Source organism: Crotalus tigris, unplaced genomic scaffold (genome assembly GCF_016545835.1).
Source record: "Crotalus tigris isolate CLP2741 ecotype Arizona unplaced genomic scaffold, ASM1654583v1 scf7180000024437.13266115, whole genome shotgun sequence".
In the NCBI taxonomy this organism is placed as follows: domain Eukaryota; kingdom Metazoa; phylum Chordata; class Lepidosauria; order Squamata; family Viperidae; genus Crotalus; species Crotalus tigris.
In genome coordinates this window covers 5155663-5175340 of record NW_024100606.1, presented here as the reverse complement: position 1 = coordinate 5175340, position 19678 = coordinate 5155663, and the positions used below count along the sequence as shown (strand labels likewise).

The window sequence follows — 19678 nt, the reverse complement described above, 5'->3', positions numbered from 1 at the left end:
TAAGATGTCCATTTTGTCAATTAAACTGCTCCCTGTTGCCCTCCTCAAAACAATAATTCTAGAATTCTGCCCTTCTCCACTCAAGCAATTTAGTGGCATGCCTTCTGCAGTTCCTCTGAAGTCTTTAGACCAAATAATTATTTTCTTAAAGAAAGAAAACCACATAAAAGGTGAGTTTAGCTTCTGGAAATCAATTAAAATCATAAAATAATAGGGCTGGAAGGGACCCCAGAGGTCTTCTAATCCAGGGCTTTTCAACCAATGGTATGGGTACCACTTGTGGTACATTGGCACCTGATAGGTGGTATGCGGCCATCCTAGAAAAGTGGTAGCGGGGGAAGGGAATGAGCTGAACCGGTGGCAGCAGCACCGCACAAACCTGAGTGAGAAATGGCTGGAGCTGCAGGGCTGTCAGGGCTCACCAGGATCAGCGCCAAGCTCCAGCTGGAGCTCGGAGCTAATCCTAGCATTTCTGGTGAGCCCAGAAGAAGCGCTGATCAGCTGCAATGTTGCAGCATCTCCAGGGTCTTGTGATTTACATTCAGATGCTTGGCCACTGATTCATATTTATGACGGTCACAGTGTCCCAGGGTCATGTGAAGTGACCAAAACCTGCTGCAACCAGCCAGGAGACGGGGGGAATAAAAACCAAACACCCCCCACCCCACCCCCTGCTGCCAATCCTCAACAGAAATGCTCACAACAATGAAAACCTCAGACAGGAGGAAGAGCACGGCCGGATGGGTAGGCAAGTGTCTTGTTCGGCTGTGGCTTGGGGGGCACTTTTTTCAGTAGTAACTTCGAACAGTCACTAAGCGAACTGTTGTAAGTTGAGGACTACCTGTACTTTATCACTTTTTTCCTTTAGGGGGGTCATCAAGTTTTTGACACTTTGCTAGACAACTGGTGGTACTCGGATATTGCCATATCCTAAAAGTGGTACAGTGAGTGAACTGGTTGAAAAGCTCTGTTCTAATCCAACCCCTGGCAAGAGCCTTATACCATCCTAGTCAAATAGTTGTCCAGTCTATTCCTGAAAACATCCAGTGATGGAGCATTCACAACTCTAAGAGGCAAGCGATTCCATTAATTGTTCTCACTGTCAGAAAATTTGTCCTTACAGGTTAGATCTCTGTTTGATAAGATTTCACCCATTACTTTTTGTCCTGCCCTTAGTGCCCTATAGAATAAATCAAACCCCTCTTCTTTGTGTTAGCCCCTCAAGTACTGGAAGACAGCTACCATGTCCCCCCTAATCCTTTTCTCCAATAAGCTAGACATGTTTAGCAACCTCAACTGTTCATTGTATGATTTAGGCTTCAGACCCTCTGTCAGTTTTGTTTCTCTTTTCTGCATCCTTTTGAGAGTCTCAACAATTTTTTTGTATTGTAACGACCAGAACTGGATGCAGTGTTTCAGGTGTGGTCTCACCAGTGCAGTGTAAAGCAGTACTACCACTTCTCATTGTCTTGACGCTATCCTCACTGCAGTCCTTCACTAGGCTATATATTTGAAGAAAATGTTCCAATGGACATCCAAAGTTTTCATGTCTAGGAAAAGTAGCAACACTGAATAGCGATGGTGATGGACGAAGCTTAGCTACAAGCAGTGATTCGAAAGCTGAGGAATTCATGTACACTGCTCCCTTTTCTCCCAGCCAAAGGGAAAAGGCGCAAGGAGATTCGAGAGGTTGAACTAAAGAAGCAAAATAGCATGCCTAAATATAGCATCAGGACCCAAGGAGAGCACTGAGAGAGCCTCTATTACTATTCATATTTGGAGGAAAGGGGCTAAAGGAAAATTTAGTGCTTTACTATATAGTGGCCTGAGTTGATGGCAAAGCCAGTGTTGTTGGTCCTACATCATTTTTGCAGTTCAGCATATGTTCCCTATGAAAAACCAATTTCCTTTTTTAGATTTTGTTAGTAAGAAGATGCAATATGGGTATACTAGGAATGGCATCCCTACTGTCATTTCAGGGACACGACTTGTCCAGCACTGGCCACATCCAAAAGCAGGTAAGGCAAGACTAGCATATTCCTCCAGAATGCTGATTAAGCAGGGCTCCAGGTCCTACAGAAATCTGTGAACAAAGTAATCTAGCTAAACAGGCTTCCCTATTTCATATATCCATAATCACCTATGGATTATAAAACAGGGGGACCCACCAAGGTACAGTCCTACAACTAAGGCACTTTCCACCCACATTGTCTTTGCATTCATGATAAATTAAGAAGTGACAATCATCCAGTAATTCTTGGAGAATCTACTTGAGATCTTATGCAAATCTAACTTCATATTCTGATTTTTTTTAAAAGGACAGGAATTTAAAGCATCTTTTTTAAACTGTAGAGAAGAAGGGATCTGGGGGGAAGCCAATAGGGAAAATATTTTATGAATCTTATTCTCATCATTTTGTATTAATAATATCTGAGTAATAGCTATTATCAATGAAACTGCCAGTAAGAGCTTCTGGATACATCAGACTGCACAATCTCAGTTGATTGTTGATATATGTACTCATATAGTACCAATAAGGTGTTAAATGTTCTTCTGCATATACCCTGAGCATATTATGCTGACATTGCATGGTTGTAGGGAGAGGTTATCTGAGCCTGACAAGCAGTGATTTTCTAAAGGTACACTACAGCTTCCAAGTCAGAGATGAAAAGAGGAATCTCTTGTCTCACCATTGTTCCAGAAAACTAACTGTCTGAGAAGTCTCTTCCTCAGCTACTCCTATTGTCTCATCTGTGAGTTGGACAAGGAGTCCTAACTTTCTCCCTGATTACGACATGATGAATAATATCTCTCTCGTACCATCTCTCTCTTTTCACTTCCCACTTGCTTCCTAACAATGCACACAGCAGTTTTCCCTGCTTACCTGTCAAATACCACTGCAGAATAGGCTCGCTCTGCAAAAATTACATCTCCAGCCCAAAATTCTTTTGTTGCTTTCAGCCCCCTGCCTTTGCCTTCTGAATTGAAGACTTCAACTGTTTCCATGCCTCCTTTTTCTATATCAGGACATCTAAGCTTTTCACACAGGAAGGTTCCAAAATGACTCAGATTTTGTGTCACTCCTGCTCTTTAAAGACTTCCCAACTTTCAGAGAACCAATCCTATAAATGGGCAGTCTTAGGACCTCCCAAATAATACCCTTCCTCCGTAGGGAACAGGAAAGCCTTATTTTTAAGTTCATCGAATGCCTTTGCAGAGAGAAAAGGAAGGTTGGCAACACACTGTCAGGGTTATCTTCATGAAACCCTGAGTAAAATTCTATTACTCTTGGAAAAAATGGTCATACAACAGCTACAACATTCAGTTTACTGTCTCCTATTGGGAAGTTAATGTGTGTTCTGGAAAGTATTTTTAGAAGCCAGATGCTTCTGCCTGTCAGAGATCAACAGCTGAGTATCTGCTAAGTGGCATGACTGGTATGCGATGTCTATTAACATTTAATATTATCTGCTCTCCTTTTAAAAAAAAATAAACAATGATGCATTTATTTCATATTCAATCAGAGCTATACTAGGTTGAAATTTAAAACCAGGAGCTGAAAATATTCCCTGGCAGACAATGTAATTAGGTCCCCATCTGAGAAATGTGTGAAAGTAAAGTATAAGAAGCCAGAAGACCTTGCGGGATTCACTTTCCAAAATGATAGTAACAGCTTTGCCTGCCAAAACATAAAAAAAGTGTTACTTATGTTGTGGTAAATACTAAACTACACGAAATATAATACTATTCTATACTAAATAAAAGTAACATTTTATGCTGAACTTCTGTACTAAAGGAAGTCAAATTTAATCACACTATAAGATGAATTCCATTGCCTGGGAATAGAAATTAAAGTTACTGTTGAAACGTGTAACTTTTATTGCTTTGTAAATTTATTTTATACCTAATAATAAAGAGAGGAAGGGAATAAATAATGATTTCAATCATCCATCATTAATAGAAGTCTGATTTTTGTAATTCCTGTTATTTTGATTATTTCACTGGGCATTTTTGCAATTGTAAGAACTGGAATGTGTCATTAATTCATGCAGTGGTCATTTCTAGGAAAGCAAGCTTTTTAAGACATTTTTTAAATTGGCACATATACAGTATGTAATTAATCTCTAAATTAATCCATTTTATCTCTGATAAAGAAGGTAATTTCCCTCCCCTTGAAAGGATTTATCATCCAAGAGAGGACTGGAGACTTTTATCTTTGAATTTTTAGCAGGTGGTTGAAGGAAAGGAAATAATTTAGACATTTCCCAGATTGTGGGGTGAAATTTTCTAGGGTTCAGGAAAGAATCCACTGTATCCAGATTTCTAGATGCAATAAGTATTAGTAGGGAACTGTAGTGCTTCAAAAAAAGGTGCTTCATAGAGTGGGGAGCTAACATAGCACTTACTAGTAACTTTCTTAATGCAGCTACCGTGTTTTTCCGAAAGTAAGACCCAGCCCAATAGTAAGCCCTAGCTTGATTGGGGGCAGGTTCAAATATAAGCCCTACTCCAAAACTAAACCTAGTTTTGGGGCAAGGAGCACCCCCAAAAAGTCAAGCTAGGACAGGGCTAGGGGGTGAAGCTGCCTCACACATGCCGCACCCATTTACTTTACTGGTAGGATGACCACAGCCAGGACTACCACACCCTGACAGCTGTCTCGCTGCTGCTTGACTTCTTCTGCAGCCATTTGCTGCCACTTGCCGCCAGATGCCATGTGGCGCATTGCGCCATTGCCGCTGCTCACAGCAGGATGCCACATGGTGCTTTGGGCCACTTCCACTCCTCGCATACTTTGGGCTGTTTCTGCTTGCACATGCAATGGTTCGGGCCACTTCCGCTCCTCACACTCTTTGGGCCGTTTCTGCTTCCTTGCGCAGTGCCTCTGGCCGTTTTCACTCCTCACACATTTCAGGCCACTTCTGCTTGCTCGTGCAGTGCTTTGAGCTGCTTGTGCTTGCTCGCACAGTGCTTCGGGCCAAAGCACCACGTGTCCTCCTGCTGTGAACAGTGGACGCAGCCCGAAGTGCTACGGGAGCAAGCACAAGCAGCCTGAAGCACTGCATGAGCAAGCAGAAGTGACCTGAAGTGTGTGAGGAGTAGAAGCAGCCCGAAACACCATGTGGTGTCCTGCCGTGAGCAGCAGCAATGGTGCAATGTGCCACATGGCATTCAGCGGGAAATGGTGGGAAGCAGCCACAGAAGAAATCAAGCAGTGATGCGACAGGTGTTGGGATGTGGGAGGCCTGGCTGTGGTCCTAAAGTAAGACACTCCCCAAAAATAAAACCTGGTACTTGCTTTGGAAAATATATAAGACTGGGCTTACTTTCGGGGAAACACGGTACATCTTTTCCTAGTAGAGAGTGACTATGTAGCACCTATTAGTAATTCTTTAAATAGCTGCATCTTCTGTCAGGATTGCACACTTGTCTCTGTATAAACCTGGGAAATGTGTTTGTTTTAAGGAGGTGCCAGCACTTCTTATATATGTCCAGGTACACACTAAAGCACTTTCTTCCATTCAATCAGAAGTCCATCTTGGTATTGTTGTTTTTTTTAGCATGAGCACTTAGACTTATAGTGCTTTACTTTTCTAGATGCATGGATCAGTGGTGATGGGGATGGTGGAAGGGTGGGGGATAGTTTCATACATGCAACTTAATCCCACCCATGCACACATGAAGATTTGCATGCTTGTCTGCGGTTCATGTAGCCCGGTTCCCAGTGGGTTGGGGACTCCTGCTTTACAGCGCTCTCTGAGCAGTTTACAACATCAGCATAATGCCCCCAACAATCTGGGTCTTCATTTTACCAACCTCAGAAGGATGGAAGGCTGAGTCAACCTTGAGCTAATCAGGATCGAATTCCAGGTTATGGGCAGAATTAGCCTGAAATACTGCATTCTAATCACTGTGCCACCATGGCTCTTTTAATTCTAAGTGTACTCACACATTGCTAAATTTCTTTCACAGCTATTTTTTTTCATTCTGGTTTAATCTGCACTCTTTATACTCTAGCTACTTTTTTTCATAGCTGCTCTTTGAATTCTTTTGTTTCTGAACCTAACTCTCATCTTTATTTTGTCTGTTCTTCTAAGAATTTAAATTCCAGTTTAAACAGACATTAATGATCCCAGTTTACAGCTCTGATGGAGAGTTGTAATCTGGTAACATACCTGTGAATGCCTAGTAGGCCATTTTTGATTGACTACTAAAATATTGGGTATACATTGTCCTATCTTTTCTCAAACAGCAGGTGGGGTAGTAGTTTTCCTTCTTTTACCTTGTTCTTATAACTTGTAGCAGCACTAGTTTGCCGTGGTAAATTAAAGCAACAATTGCAGCAGCAACCAGGCTATCCTAGCTATTTGGAACATGTCCAGCAAGAAGCAATCTTGCTAAAAATTGCCTATTTTAGCATCTAAAAATATTTGTTTACTTATTTCATATATGCGCATGCTACCTTTTCTGCTAAACTGGTACTTAAGAAGAGGGAGTCAAGCTATTCTCCAAGGTGCCTGAAGGCAAGACAAGAAGCAACGGATGGAAACTAATCAAGGAGAGAAGCAACCTAGAACTAAGGAGAAACTTCCTGACAGTTAGAACAATTAACCAGTGGAACAACCTGCCTCCAGAAGCGGTAAATGCTCCAACACTGGAAGTTTTTAAGAAGAGACTGGACAGCCATTTGTCCGAAATGATATAGGGTTCCTGCCTGAACAGGGGTTGGACTAGATGACCTCCAAGGTCCCTTCCAACATTACTACTACTATTATTTATACTACTACTACTACTACTACTACTACTACTACTACTACTACTTATGGATCATCGCACAGTCAGCCAGATGTTCAGACTGGATTTGGCATTTTGTCTACCTATCGAGTCCTTACCCAGGACCTGGGATAGGCAGATGTGGATGTTTGATGGTATTACAGGTATCGTCGCAGGATGGAAGCAGTTCCTAATAAGGCCGCCTTTTGCAATTGACTAATAGCGAATTTGTCAATGCCAATGGTGTTCAAGTGGTGCTCCAGTTGTTTTGGGATTGCACCCAAGGAGCCTATGACTATTGGTACTACCCTTGCTTGCTTTTGCCACAGTCTTTTTATTTCTATTTGTAGGTCTTTGTATTTTGTTATCTTCTCCAGTTCTTTCTCTTCTATTCTGCTATCTCCAGGCACTGCCACATCCACTATCCAGACTTTTTTGTCTTTCTTATCGACAATTGTTAAGTCTGGGGTGTTATGTTGCAGGTGCTTGTCTGTTTGAATTCTGAAGTCCCAGAGCAGTTTAATTTTATCATTTTCTATGACTTTCTCTATTTTATGATCCCACCAGTTTTTGCTTACAGGCAAATGATATTTTTTGCAGATCTTCCAATGCACCATTGTTGCTACTTTGTCATGCCGCTGCTTGTAGTCAGTCTGTGCAATCTTTCTTGCAACAGCTTACCAGGTGGTCCACTGTTTCTTCAGCTTCTTTGCATAGGCGGCACTTACTGTCTGTTGCTGTCTTCTCAATTTTGACTTTATATGCATTTGTCCTTAAGGCTTGGTCTTGTGCAGCCAGAATTAGTCCCTCGGTCTCTTTCTTCAATTTTCCTGCTCTTAGCCATTGCCAAGTCTTGTTATTATCTGCTTTCCCAGCTATTTTTTTAATGTATTGGCCATGTAGTGCTTTGTCTTCCCATGCCTCTATTCTGTTCTTCATTTGGTCTTTCTTGTAGGCCAGTTTGGTCTCTCCAGTAGTTAGTAAGCCTTCCTGATATACTAATTTCAGTGCATCTTCATCATTGTTCTTCAGATATTCTTCCAAAGCCATTTTTTCTTCTTCAACCATCTGATGTACTTGTAGCATTCCACGCCCACCTATTTGCCTTGGTAGATAAAGTCTATCAATGTCACTGCGTGGATGAAGGGCATGATTCATTGTCATTATTTTTCTGGTCTGCCTATCCATTGCTTTTAGTTCTGCTTGAGTCCAGTCCACTATTCCAGCTGTGTACCTAATGACTGGGATTGCCCAGGTGTTGATTGCCTTTATGGTATTTCCTCCATTGAGTTTGGACTTTAAGATCTTCTTCACTCTCTTGATGTATTCACCTCTAATCTTTTTCTTGACTTCAGTGTGCTGCTATTATTATGGATCATCGCACAGTCAGCAGATGTTCAGACTGGATTTGGCATTTTGTCTACCTATCGAGTCCTTACCCAGGACCTGGGATAGGCAGATGTGGATGTTTGATGGTATTACAGATATCGTCGCAGGATGGAAGCAGTTCCTAATAAGGCCGCCTTTTGCAATTGACTAATAGCGAATTTGTCAATGCCAATGGTGTTCAAGTGGTGCTCCAGTTGTTTTGGGATTGCACCCAAGGAGCCTATGACTATTGGTACTACCCTTGCTTGCTTTTGCCACAGTCTTTCTATTTCTATTTGTAGGTCTTTGTATTTTGTTATCTTCTCCAGTTCTTTCTCGTCTATTCTGCTGTCTCCAGGCACTGCCACATCCACTATCCAGACTTTTTTGTCTTTCTTATCGACAATTGTTAAGTCTGGGGTGTTATGTTGCAGGTGCTTGTCTGTTTGAATTCTGAAGTCCCAGAGCAGTTTAATTTTATCATTTTCTATGACTTTCTCTATTTTATGATCCCACCAGTTTTTGCTTACAGGCAAATGATATTTTTTGCAGATCTTCCAATGCACCATTGTTGCTACTTTGTCATGCCGCTGCTTGTAATCAGTCTGTGCAATCTTCTTGCAACAGCTTACCAGGTGGTCCACTGTTTCTTCAGCTTCTTTGCATAGGCGGCACTTACTGTCTGTTGCTGTCTTCTCAATTTTGACTTTATATGCATTTGTCCTTAAGGCTTGGTCTTGTGCAGCCAGAATTAGTCCCTCGGTCTCTTTCTTCAATTTTCCTGCTCTTAGCCATTGCCAGGTTTTATTATTATCTGCTTTCCCAGCTATTTTTTTCATGTATTGGCCATGTAGTGCTTTGTCTTCCCATGCCTCTATTCTGTTCTTCATTTGGTCTTTCTTGTAGGCCAGTTTGGTCTCTCCAGTAGTCAGTAAGCCTTCCTGATATACTAATTTCAGTGCATCTTCATCATTGTTCTTCAGATATTCTTCCAAAGCCATTTTTTCTTCTTCAACCATCTGATGTACTTGTAGCATTCCACGCCCACCTATTTGCCTTGGTAGATAAAGTCTATCAATGTCACTGCGTGGATGAAGGGCATGATTCATTGTCATTATTTTTCTGGTCTGCCTATCCATTGCTTTTAGTTCTGCTTGAGTCCAGTCCACTATTCCAGCTGTGTACCTAATGACTGGGATTGCCCAGGTGTTGATTGCCTTATGGTATTTCCTCCATTGAGTTTGGACTTTAAGATCTTCTTCACTCTCTTGATGTATTCACCTCTAATCTTTTTCTTGACTTCAGTGTGCTGCTATTATTATGGATCATCGCACAGTCAGCCAGATGTTCAGACTGGATTTGGCATTTTGTCTACCTATCGAGTCCTTACCCAGGACCTGGGATAGGCAGATGTGGATGTTTGATGGTGTTACAGGTATCGTCGCAGGATGGAAGCAGTTCCTAATAAGGCCGCCTTTTGCAATTGACTAATAGCGAATTTGTCAATGCCAATGGTGTTCAAGTGGTGCTCCAGTTGTTTTGGGATTGCACCCAAGGAGCCTATGACTATTGGTACTACCCTTGCTTGCTTTTGCCACAGTCTTTCTATTTCTATTTGTAGGTCTTTGTATTTTGTTATCTTCTCCAGTTCTTTCTCTTCTATTCTGCTATCTCCAGGCACTGCCACGTCCACTATCCAGACTTTTTTGTCTTTCTTATCGACAATTGTTAAGTCTGGGGTGTTATGTTGCAGGTGCTTGTCTGTTTGAATTCTGAAGTCCCAGAGCAGTTTAATTTTATCATTTTCTATGACTTTCTCTATTTTATGATCCCACCAGTTTTTGCTTACAGGCAAATAATATTTTTTGCAGATCTTCCAATGCACCATTGTTGCTACTTTGTCATGCCGCTGCTTGTAATCAGTTGTGCAATCTTCTTGCAACAGCTTACCAAGTGGTCCACTGTTTCTTCAGCTTCTTTGCATAGGCGGCACTTACTGTCTGTTGCTGTCTTCTCAATTTTGACTTTGTATGCATTTGTCCTTAAGGCTTGGTCTTGTGCAGCCAGAATTAGTCCCTCGGTCTCTTTCTTCAATTTTCCTGCTCTTAGCCATTGCCAGGTTTTATTATTATCTGCTTTCCCAGCTATTTTTTTCATGTATTGGCCATGTAGTGCTTTGTCTTCCCATGCCTCTATTCTGTTCTTCATTTGGTCTTTCTTGTAGGCCAGTTTGGTCTCTCCAGTAGTTAGTAAGCCTTCCTGATATACTAATTTCAGTGCATCTTCATCATTGTTCTTCAGATATTCTTCCAAAGCCATTTTTTCTTCTTCAACCATCTGATGTACTTGTAGCATTCCACGCCCACCTATTTGCCTTGGTAGATAAAGTCTATCAATGTCACTGCGTGGATGAAGGGCATGATTCATTGTCATTATTTTTCTGGTCTGCCTATCCATTGCTTTTAGTTCTGCTTGAGTCCAGTCCACTATTCCAGCTGTGTACCTAATGACTGGGATTGCCCAGGTGTTGATTGCCTTTATGGTATTTCCTCCATTGAGTTTGGATTTTAAGATCTTCTTCACTCTCTTGATGTATTCACCTCTAATCTTTTTCTTGACTTCAGTGTGCTTGATGTTGTCAGCTTGAAGGATACCCAAGTATTTGTAGTACTCTTCCTCATCCAGACTCTTAATGTTATTTTCGTGGGGCATCTTGATTCCTTCAGTTTTCATTATTTTTCCTTGTTTGATAGTAAGTGTGGCACATTTGTCCAAGCCAAACTCCATTACAATATCTTGGCTATATATACGGACAGTGTTGAGCAGCGATTCTATTTCAGATGATGTTTTTCCATACAGCTTCAGATCATCCATGTAAAGGAGGTGGGATAGTCTAGCAGATGTTTTTGATGTTTGATAGCCATGTCCTGAGTTATTCAGTATTGTTGACAGAGGAAACAGTGCAATAACAAATAGTAATGGTGATAATGAATCTCCTTGAAATATTCCTCTCTTGATATTAACCTCTCCCAGCTTCTCACCATTGATCTGCAACTGTGTCTTCCATTGTGCCATCGATCTTTGCACAAATTTTCTGATGTTTCTACTGACTCCTGTTATTTCTAGGCACTTGATTATCCAATCATGTGGCAGAGAGTCAAATGCCTTTTTGTAGTCAATCCATGCCACATTCAGGTTGGTCTTCCTTCTCTTGCAGTTTTCCAAGATCATTTTGTCTATTAGGAGTTGATCTTTTGTTCCTCTGCTGTTGGGGCGGTTTCCTTTCTGCTCAGGTGGAAAGAGATTGTTTTCAACTAGATGCTGTTGCACTGCATCAGCTACTACACCAGTTAGTAATTTGAAAGTTGTTGGTAAGCAGGTAATTGGCCTGTAGTTACCTGGTGTTGCCCCTTTTGCTGGATTTTTCATTATTAGGTAGGTTTTCCCAGTTGTTAGCCACTTTTCAATTTCTCCTCCTTGTAGTATATTGTTGAACTGCTTGGCAATGAGTGGGTGTATAACAGTTAGATGTTTCAACCAAAACCATGCAGTTCATCTTCACCTGGTGCTGACCAATTTTTGATTTTCTTTGCTCTTTTTTCTACCATTTTTGTTGTTATTACTAGTTCTTTCATTTCAACTTCTGTTTTATTTGCATCCACCTCTTTTAACCAAGCCGCATCCTTGTTGTATTTCTTTGGGTTATCCCATATCTGCTTCCAGAACTGCACTGTTTCTTCCTTGTCAGGTACTGACTGATTCCTTGCAGTTTCTCCATTGATGGATTGGTAGAAACGTTTCTGATTGGATTGAAATTGGAGGTTCTGCCTATAGTTTGCAATTCGAGCTTCATATCTACTGATTTTCCTGGCTATAGCTGTTATTTGTTGCTTTATTATTTCCAGTGCTTCCTTGATCTTCCTTGTTTCTAAGTGGTATTTCTTGATTAGGTATTCTTTGGTCTTCTTGTTCTTCAGCTTCTTTTCTTTCATCTGTTCTAGCTTGCTTGCATGTGATCTTAACTTGCTGATCTTATTTTCTAGTCTAACCTTCCATTTTTCTGGTGCACTGTTTGTTTTTCTTTCTTTGTTGATTTTGCATCCCAGGTATTCAGTTATAACTGCAGCTGTGCTGTACATTAGTTGGTTTGTTTCTTGCAGTGAATTGGTGCTTATACTTGCTATTGCAGTATTTGCATCTTTTAATGCTTGTGCTAGCTGTTTCTTTGGAAACAAGCTTCAATGCAGGCAGCCTTATTCTGTTGTTTTTGTGCTGTTCTAGATGCTCAGTTATTCTTTGTTTCAATTCTTTTATTTCTTTAGTTAGAGGGTTTTGTTCTTCCTGAGGTAGAGGTGCCTGGTTTCCAAATGAGAACAGTTGTATATTCTGCTAGATTCCTTCACTGCCAACTCCCCCTGGTTAGCCTCTACATTCTGAATTACTTCTGGTAAGGCTTTGATTTCTTTGCCCTGGGTAAACCTTTGCAGTTCGTCCAATTCTGTTTCTGTGAATATTTTGTTTCGTGTTATAAATCGGCGTTGATCTGCTAGTCTCTGTTCTGTTATTTCTGATTCTGGATGTTGTTCTTTCCAGAACTGGTGCATTCGTTTTAGATATCCTCTTCTTGTTGGACTTGATCTGTAGTAACAGATCATTATTTCTTTGTTTTCCATCACTGTGTATCTGCGACGGGTAAACACCTTTTCTTCCAGTAGTTCTGCAGCTGCTGGCCCTGGTTGCTCAGCCAACAGTCCTGAGTCCTGTAACCCATTTTTCACCAGATATCCAGGAACTCCAATATCTAGTGCGGACCTTGTTAACCCGGGCGACGTCCGAGCCGGTATGGCATTCTGAAATTTACGTCTCACCATATTTTTTATGGGAGAGACACTCTTTGTCTGACTCCTCTGATGAGACCTGTCCAGTATGGTTGAACCTCTGGCATAGCTCTCATCTTCCTCAGAGTACACAAGCCCCACAACCACGTCAAGGTAGTGCCTCACTGGGGGCTATTATTATTATTATTATTATTATTATTATTATTATTATTATTATTATTACTATTTAGAATAGAACCGGTTGTTCAGGTATTTGAATCTCACCACTGACTGAAGCTAGTATTTCAGGAAGGCCTGACTAGCCTACAAGAAAGACCAGATGAAGAACAGAAAAGAGGCATGGGAAGGCAAAGCATTGCACAGCTAGTACATAAGGAAATAGCAGGGAAAACAGATAATAACAAGACCTGGCAATGGCTAAGAGCAGGAAGGCTGAAAAAGAGACAGAGGGCTAATTCTGGCTGCACAAGACCAAGAACAAATACATACAAAGCCATAATTGAGAAGACAGCAACAGATAGCAAATGCCACTTCTGCAAAGAAGCTGAAGAAACACTAAGTCATCTGGTTAGCTGCTACAAGAGGATTGCACTGATTGACAACAGTATGACAAAGTAGCAACAATAGTACATTGGAAGATCTGCAAGAAATATCATTTGGCTATAAGCAAGAACCAGTTGGATAATAAAATAGAGAAAGTAATAGAAAATGAAGCTAAAGTGCTCTGAGACTTTAGAATACAAACAGACAGGCACCTTCCATATAACATTCCAGACTTAATAAATATCAATAAAAGGACATTTATTGGACGAGGCTGGTGGACAAGGCAGTATCTGGAAACAGAAGAATAAAAGAGAAAAAACTGGAGAAGATAACAAAATACAAACACCTGCAAATAAAAATAGAAAGACAATGGCAAAAAAAAGCAAAGGTTGTACCAATAGTCATAGACGCCTTGGGTACAACCCAAAACAACTGGAGCACACCTGAATACCATCAGCATTGACATATTCACTATCAGTCAATTGCAAAAGTCAGCTTTACTAGGAACAGCTTACATTCTATGATGATGCCTCTAATACCTCAAAATACCAACATCTGCCTATCCCAGATCATTGGGAAGGACTCGATAGGTGGATAAAAATGCCAAATCCAGTCTAAACATCTGGCTTACTGTGAGACAAACCATTATTTATTAGACCAGAGGAATGCTGAGGATATAATTTACTTGGATTCATTAAGGCATTAGATAAAGTAGACCATAACCTACCACTTGATAAGACAGAAAAATGTAGGTTAGACAGCATCATCACCAGATGAATTCGTAGCTGGCTGACCGGCCGTACTCAGCATGTGGTCCTCAATGGAACTGCATCTACATGGAAGGAGGTATGTAGTGGGGTGCCCCAGGGCTCTATTCTGGGCCCAGTGCTCTTCAACATCTTCATCAGTGATTTGGATGAGGATATAGATGGGGAACTCATTAAATTTGCAGACAACACCAAACTGGCAGGAATAGCCAACACTCCAGAAGATAGGCTTAAGATACAGAAGGATCTTGACAGACTTGAACATTGGGCGCTATCTAACAAAATGAAATTCAATGGTGAAAAAAGTAAGGTTCTATATTTAGGCAAGAAAAACCAAATGCACAGGTACAGTATATATATACACATTATGAGCTCTTTATTGATGAAATGCAAAAACTTATCACTATTATTCCATTTGATCAGTTCAACGCTTAAAAATTGAGATGTGAAGGATTTCTTTTCATCTTTCATAGTTCAACTTTTTTTAAAAAAAAGTATATCCATTGTTTGGCTGCTAAGCCTAAAGCAATTTGAGATTAAGCCACCTACCCTGCATTCCTGGATGTACCAGGGCAATTCGGAAATATACCTCCGTTTGAGCATGTGTGAGAAATAGGCAGGGATGGCGATGCCAGCCCTAAGGTGCCATGTGCAGTAGGCAGTGAGTAGTGGAAGGAGAAAGTTGTGTTGCAGTTGTCTCATCCACTAGATCAATTGAATATGAACCCTGCCATAGAAAATCCCTCCAAATGAAGTGTGTGCAGTAATATGATTCCTGTGTGTGAAAAAACTTTTGGCAGCTGCGATTCATCATGAACTGTGTAATGTTTACCAACTAAATGTGATGAGTGAAGGTGTCGTACGTCAATGGTGTTGCATGTTTAAAGATGGACGAACTGATGTGCACAATGAGGCAAGAAGTGGCTGCCCATCGGTAGTCAGCGATGAACTCATATAGGAAATTGACAGAAAGGTCCATGAAGTCCATCGGTTCATGATATCTGCACTTTCTTTACACATTCCCCAAATTTCTCAGACTGTTTTGTACAAGATAGTGACAGAAAATTTGGGATACAACAAGTTCTGTGTTTGTTGGGTACCAAAACTCCTTCAATGCACTTCACGGTGCTGTTACAGGGTGGATTAATGCTCAGTCAGGAGTGCTTTTTGCAGAAGGAATTTCAAACTTGGTAAGACTTTATGACAAGTGCCTCAATTTGAATGGCGATCATGTCAAAAAGTAATAAAATGTTGTAGCTTTCTAAGGTGTATAATTAAAGTTCTGTATCTGCTAGTGTCTGTCATTGATAACCAAACAGAGGTTTATTTCCGAATTTCCCTTGTATATATCCTGTATCTGTCATTGCTCTGTTCTAGAGATGCATCATATCATAATGCAAAGAAGGGCCTTGTTTGGTACCTTTCATTTATGGAATTCCAATCCTACAGAAGTTCAATCTGCTTCCACTCAGTTGAGCTCCAACTTAAAACAATTTAATTTTATTGCTTTTAGTTTTATTCCTGTTTCGGGAATAAAATGTTTGATCCTGTTCTTCCCTTATTATATGAAATTAGATTCTGTAAATTTGGGCTCTTTCTATTGTGCTTTACATATATTTGATAAGTTATTCTGAGTTTTTAAATAAGGAAAATAAATAAAATCATCACTGTCCTGAATTTTTACAAAAATTATTACAAAGGTGTCATCTGAGCCCTAAATATGTTGCCATCATACTGCCAATTCAAAGTGGAAACATTTCATGCTGTGATAGCTATATGCTATAACCTACATTGCCTTGGATCTACACTATATAAGAGAGGGGACGTAATCAACTAAATCACATCTTATTTCAATTGTTTCTTCTCAGATTTTATCCACTACAAGTAAAATTCTCCATTTCCAGTTGGAGTTCAATAAACAGTATGTTATGCTTTGTAATTAAGCTTGACTCTACATTTTTAATAAACTTCTTTAATTAATTGCATTGGATAAAACAGACAGGAATTTGACAAATGAGGCAACTGATTGTCTATGGAGATTCTTAGTCATCCAAGTCATTGTTATCCCAAAGATGCTTTTTCACGAAGCAACTGGACTTTCTTGTTTTTATTTGAAGATGTTTTGCTTCTCATCCAAGAAGCTTCTTCAGCTCTGACTGGATGGTGGGGATTTAAAAGACAAAGGTCACTCTTTCGAAGACAGCAAAGTCCATATTTTGGACAGAGAGGACTGCTGGTTTGAAAGAGGGGTCAAAGATGCCATCTATGTCAAAACAGCCCTCTCTCAACAGAGGGGGAGGGATACGACATCATCTATCTCCAGTCTACAACACAGTCCTTTCAGCAGCTCCAAGAAGGTTCCACATCTATTTGCAATACTCAGGTGACCCTGATGACAGAAATAAACCTCCAGGTGGCCTCAACAACTCTCTAAAAGAATATAAATGACCAGCTCTCTGCAAAAAGTATAAATCCTACCGTTTCCCACCCTCAAGTCAGAGTTGAAAAAGCTTCTTGGATAAGAAACAAAATGTCTTAAAAAAACAAACTAGAAAGTTCAGTTGCCTCATGAAAAAGCATCTTTGGGAGGCAACTGATTGCAAGTTCAGCATTGCAAGCAGATCTGAAATTCAACATGCCTCTCCAGTCCAAATATTACACTAACATTCCAGACATACTGGTAAAAGTTCTATGTTATTCTCCACTGGTTAAAGAGATGTCTTCCAATCCCATTCCTAAATGTAAATGTTACCCCCATGTCCATTCAGTTTTCTTGGCAATAGTACAGATATCTGCTAATGGCTTCTTCTGGGTATAATGTTGGACTTCCCTTCATGGGGTTAAGCCATAAGAGGTCCACCTGGTGTTAGCACTGTTGTGGATTAATTTGACATTTCTAACTCCAGTTTCAACCCTGAATGCAAGAAAGCCCCCCAGAAGAATTCCTATCAGGTTTGCTATAAGAATTGCAACCAAAAAGGGCATTGGAAAGTAAACCTGCCTTGAAATGGAAGAAAAAATTCATATCAGATTCCCAGTAAAGAAAGCTTATTAAACCAATAAAATATGTGAATGAATGAATGACTTTAAGGAAACTACCATTTACTACATACATTTGGAAAAGTTGTCAAGATTTCATGGAGACAACTCACACAAGGCCTAAAAAAATTGATAATATAGCCCCACCATGTGGCAGAACATCAACCATTGTTGTATTTTAAATCTGATGAAGTCACTGAAACTCACATTTTTAAAAATGTGAGTTGGAAAAGGAACTGCCAGATTCCTGATTTTTTGCTATGTAGACTAATATGACTCTTCTCCTACAATGTATTTTAAAATAAATATTAATAAGGACTATTTGATTTTACTGCAGTCAGAAATAACGAATTGTAACAATAACTACAATAATAAAACAGTGCCAGTGGAAATTACTAAAACAAAACAAAAAAGTTAAATTAATTTAATTCAAATCTCACTGCATTCAGTGATTGCTGTTCAATATGTGGCTACAGGAGTGGTATAAAGGGGAAGGCTTTGGTTACATTAGTCACAATGTCTGTAGCTGGTCCAATGAAAAAATGTACAAAAGAGATGGTTTGCATCCATCAAAGAAAGGGACTAAATTACTTGGTAATAAACTCACAGATTTTTCTGGAGGAATATTTAAACTAAAAACAGGGATAGTGAGTTAATTGATACAGAACATCCCTGTCCCCGGCAATCAAAAAAATTATAGGGTTAGCAGTGCATGTAACATAGATGTGTGAGTGGACAAGAATATCAACCTTTCTGTCAAGCAAAATCAAGCTTTTAATAGCGAGTGCCACATAAAGGGCACTAATCAAACAAAAGGTAAGTTAATAGGGGAACTCAGGCACCACACAGGTTATGTAGAAAGTAAACACAGTCATAAAGGACTCCAATGTCTATACACTAATGCACAGAGTATGAACAGTAAACAGGGTGAACTAGAAATTCAAGTAAATGAGGGCAGATATGATATTGTTGCCATTACAGAAACATGGTGGGATGAAACCCACAAATGGAACATACAGCTAGAGGGATTTAAATTATTTAAAAGAAGCAGACCAAGTAAAAGAGGAGGTAGAGTTGCTCTCTCTATAAGAAATAATTACATCTCTACAGAAATAGAGCACAACAATTATGAAAACTGTCTTGAATGCATTTGGGTCAATATAAAAGGGGGGGAGGGAAATGACATTGCCATATGTGTATACTATAGGTCACCCAACCAAAAAGAGGAAATAGATGAACTTTTTGCTAGTCAGCTAACTGAGGTATGTAGGAAGCACATCAGAATAGTAATGGGGGACTTTAATTACCCAGACATCAACTGGGAGACAAACTCTGCACCAAGTGGAAGATCAAACAGATTCCTGACAAACCTAGCAGACAATTTTGTATCCCAAAAAGTAGAGAAGGGAACTAGGGGATTAGCCATACTGGATCTAATCCTCACTAACAGAGATGAAATGATAGAAGGTATTGAAGCCACAGGAACCTTGGGGGGAAGTGATCATGCAATATTGGAATTCAACATTATGGAAACACAAGCAACAGAACACAGTCAAACTAGAGACTTGGACTTTAAGAGAGCTAATTTCAATAAAATTAGAGAGAGCTTGGGAAGGATTCCATGGATGAGAATCCTCAAGGGGAAAACAACTCAAGAAGCTTTGGAAATTTTGAAAAGTGAGATAATAAAAGCCCAGTCTAGCACAATACCAACAAAGAAGAAAAATAACAGCTCTCAAAAGAAACTAGCATGGCTACATAAAGAACTCTCTGATAAATTGTAAGACAAAAAGGACAAGTATACAAACTGGAAAGAGGGGCACATAACTAAAGCAGAATATCAGCAAATAGTCCGAGCCTGTAAAGATGAAGTGAGGAAAGCTAAAGCTCAAAATGAACTAAGGTTTGCGACCAAAGTCAAAAATAACAAAAAAAGCTTCTTTCAACATGTAAAAAAGAAGAAAAAAATTAAAGAAATGATTGGTCCATTAGTGGGGGGAAATGGCAAGAAGGTGACAAGCAACAGGGAGAAAGCAGAACTATTTAATTCTTTGCATCTGTCTTTATACAAAAGGAAAAAACAGTTCAACCTATCAAAAAAAGTAATATAAAAAACAGATTACAAACACAAGTTAAGATAGGCAAGAAAATGTCCAGTCTAGACGAGTTCAAATCACCAGATGGATTAACCCCAAGGTTCTCAAGGAATAGGCAGATGTGATCTCAGAACCACTGAACTGTATCTTTCAAAGATCCTGGAGCATTGGGGAACTACTGGAGGACTGGAAAAGAGCTGATGTAGTTCCTATCTTCAAAAAAGGAAAAAAATGGATCCAGGAAATTACAGAC

At 39.9% G+C, this 19678-nt stretch overlaps 1 protein-coding gene across 2 annotated transcripts in view; it reads right to left on the bottom strand.

Annotated features, from left to right (window-relative positions):
* The window catches only part of SMYD1 (SET and MYND domain containing 1), a 42678-nt gene extending 39583 nt beyond the window's left edge, over positions 1 to 3095 (bottom strand). Inside the window, exon 1 of one of the 2 annotated variants that reach the window (XM_039331573.1) lies at positions 2885 to 3095. In XM_039331573.1, the coding sequence (XP_039187507.1) occupies positions 2885 to 3006 (122 nt within the window). In that variant the 5' untranslated portion in view covers positions 3007 to 3095. The remainder of the gene's footprint in view (positions 1 to 2884) is intronic. The other variant, XM_039331574.1, reaches the window with a different exon arrangement.
* Positions 3096 to 19678: the final 16583 nt, after the last annotated feature.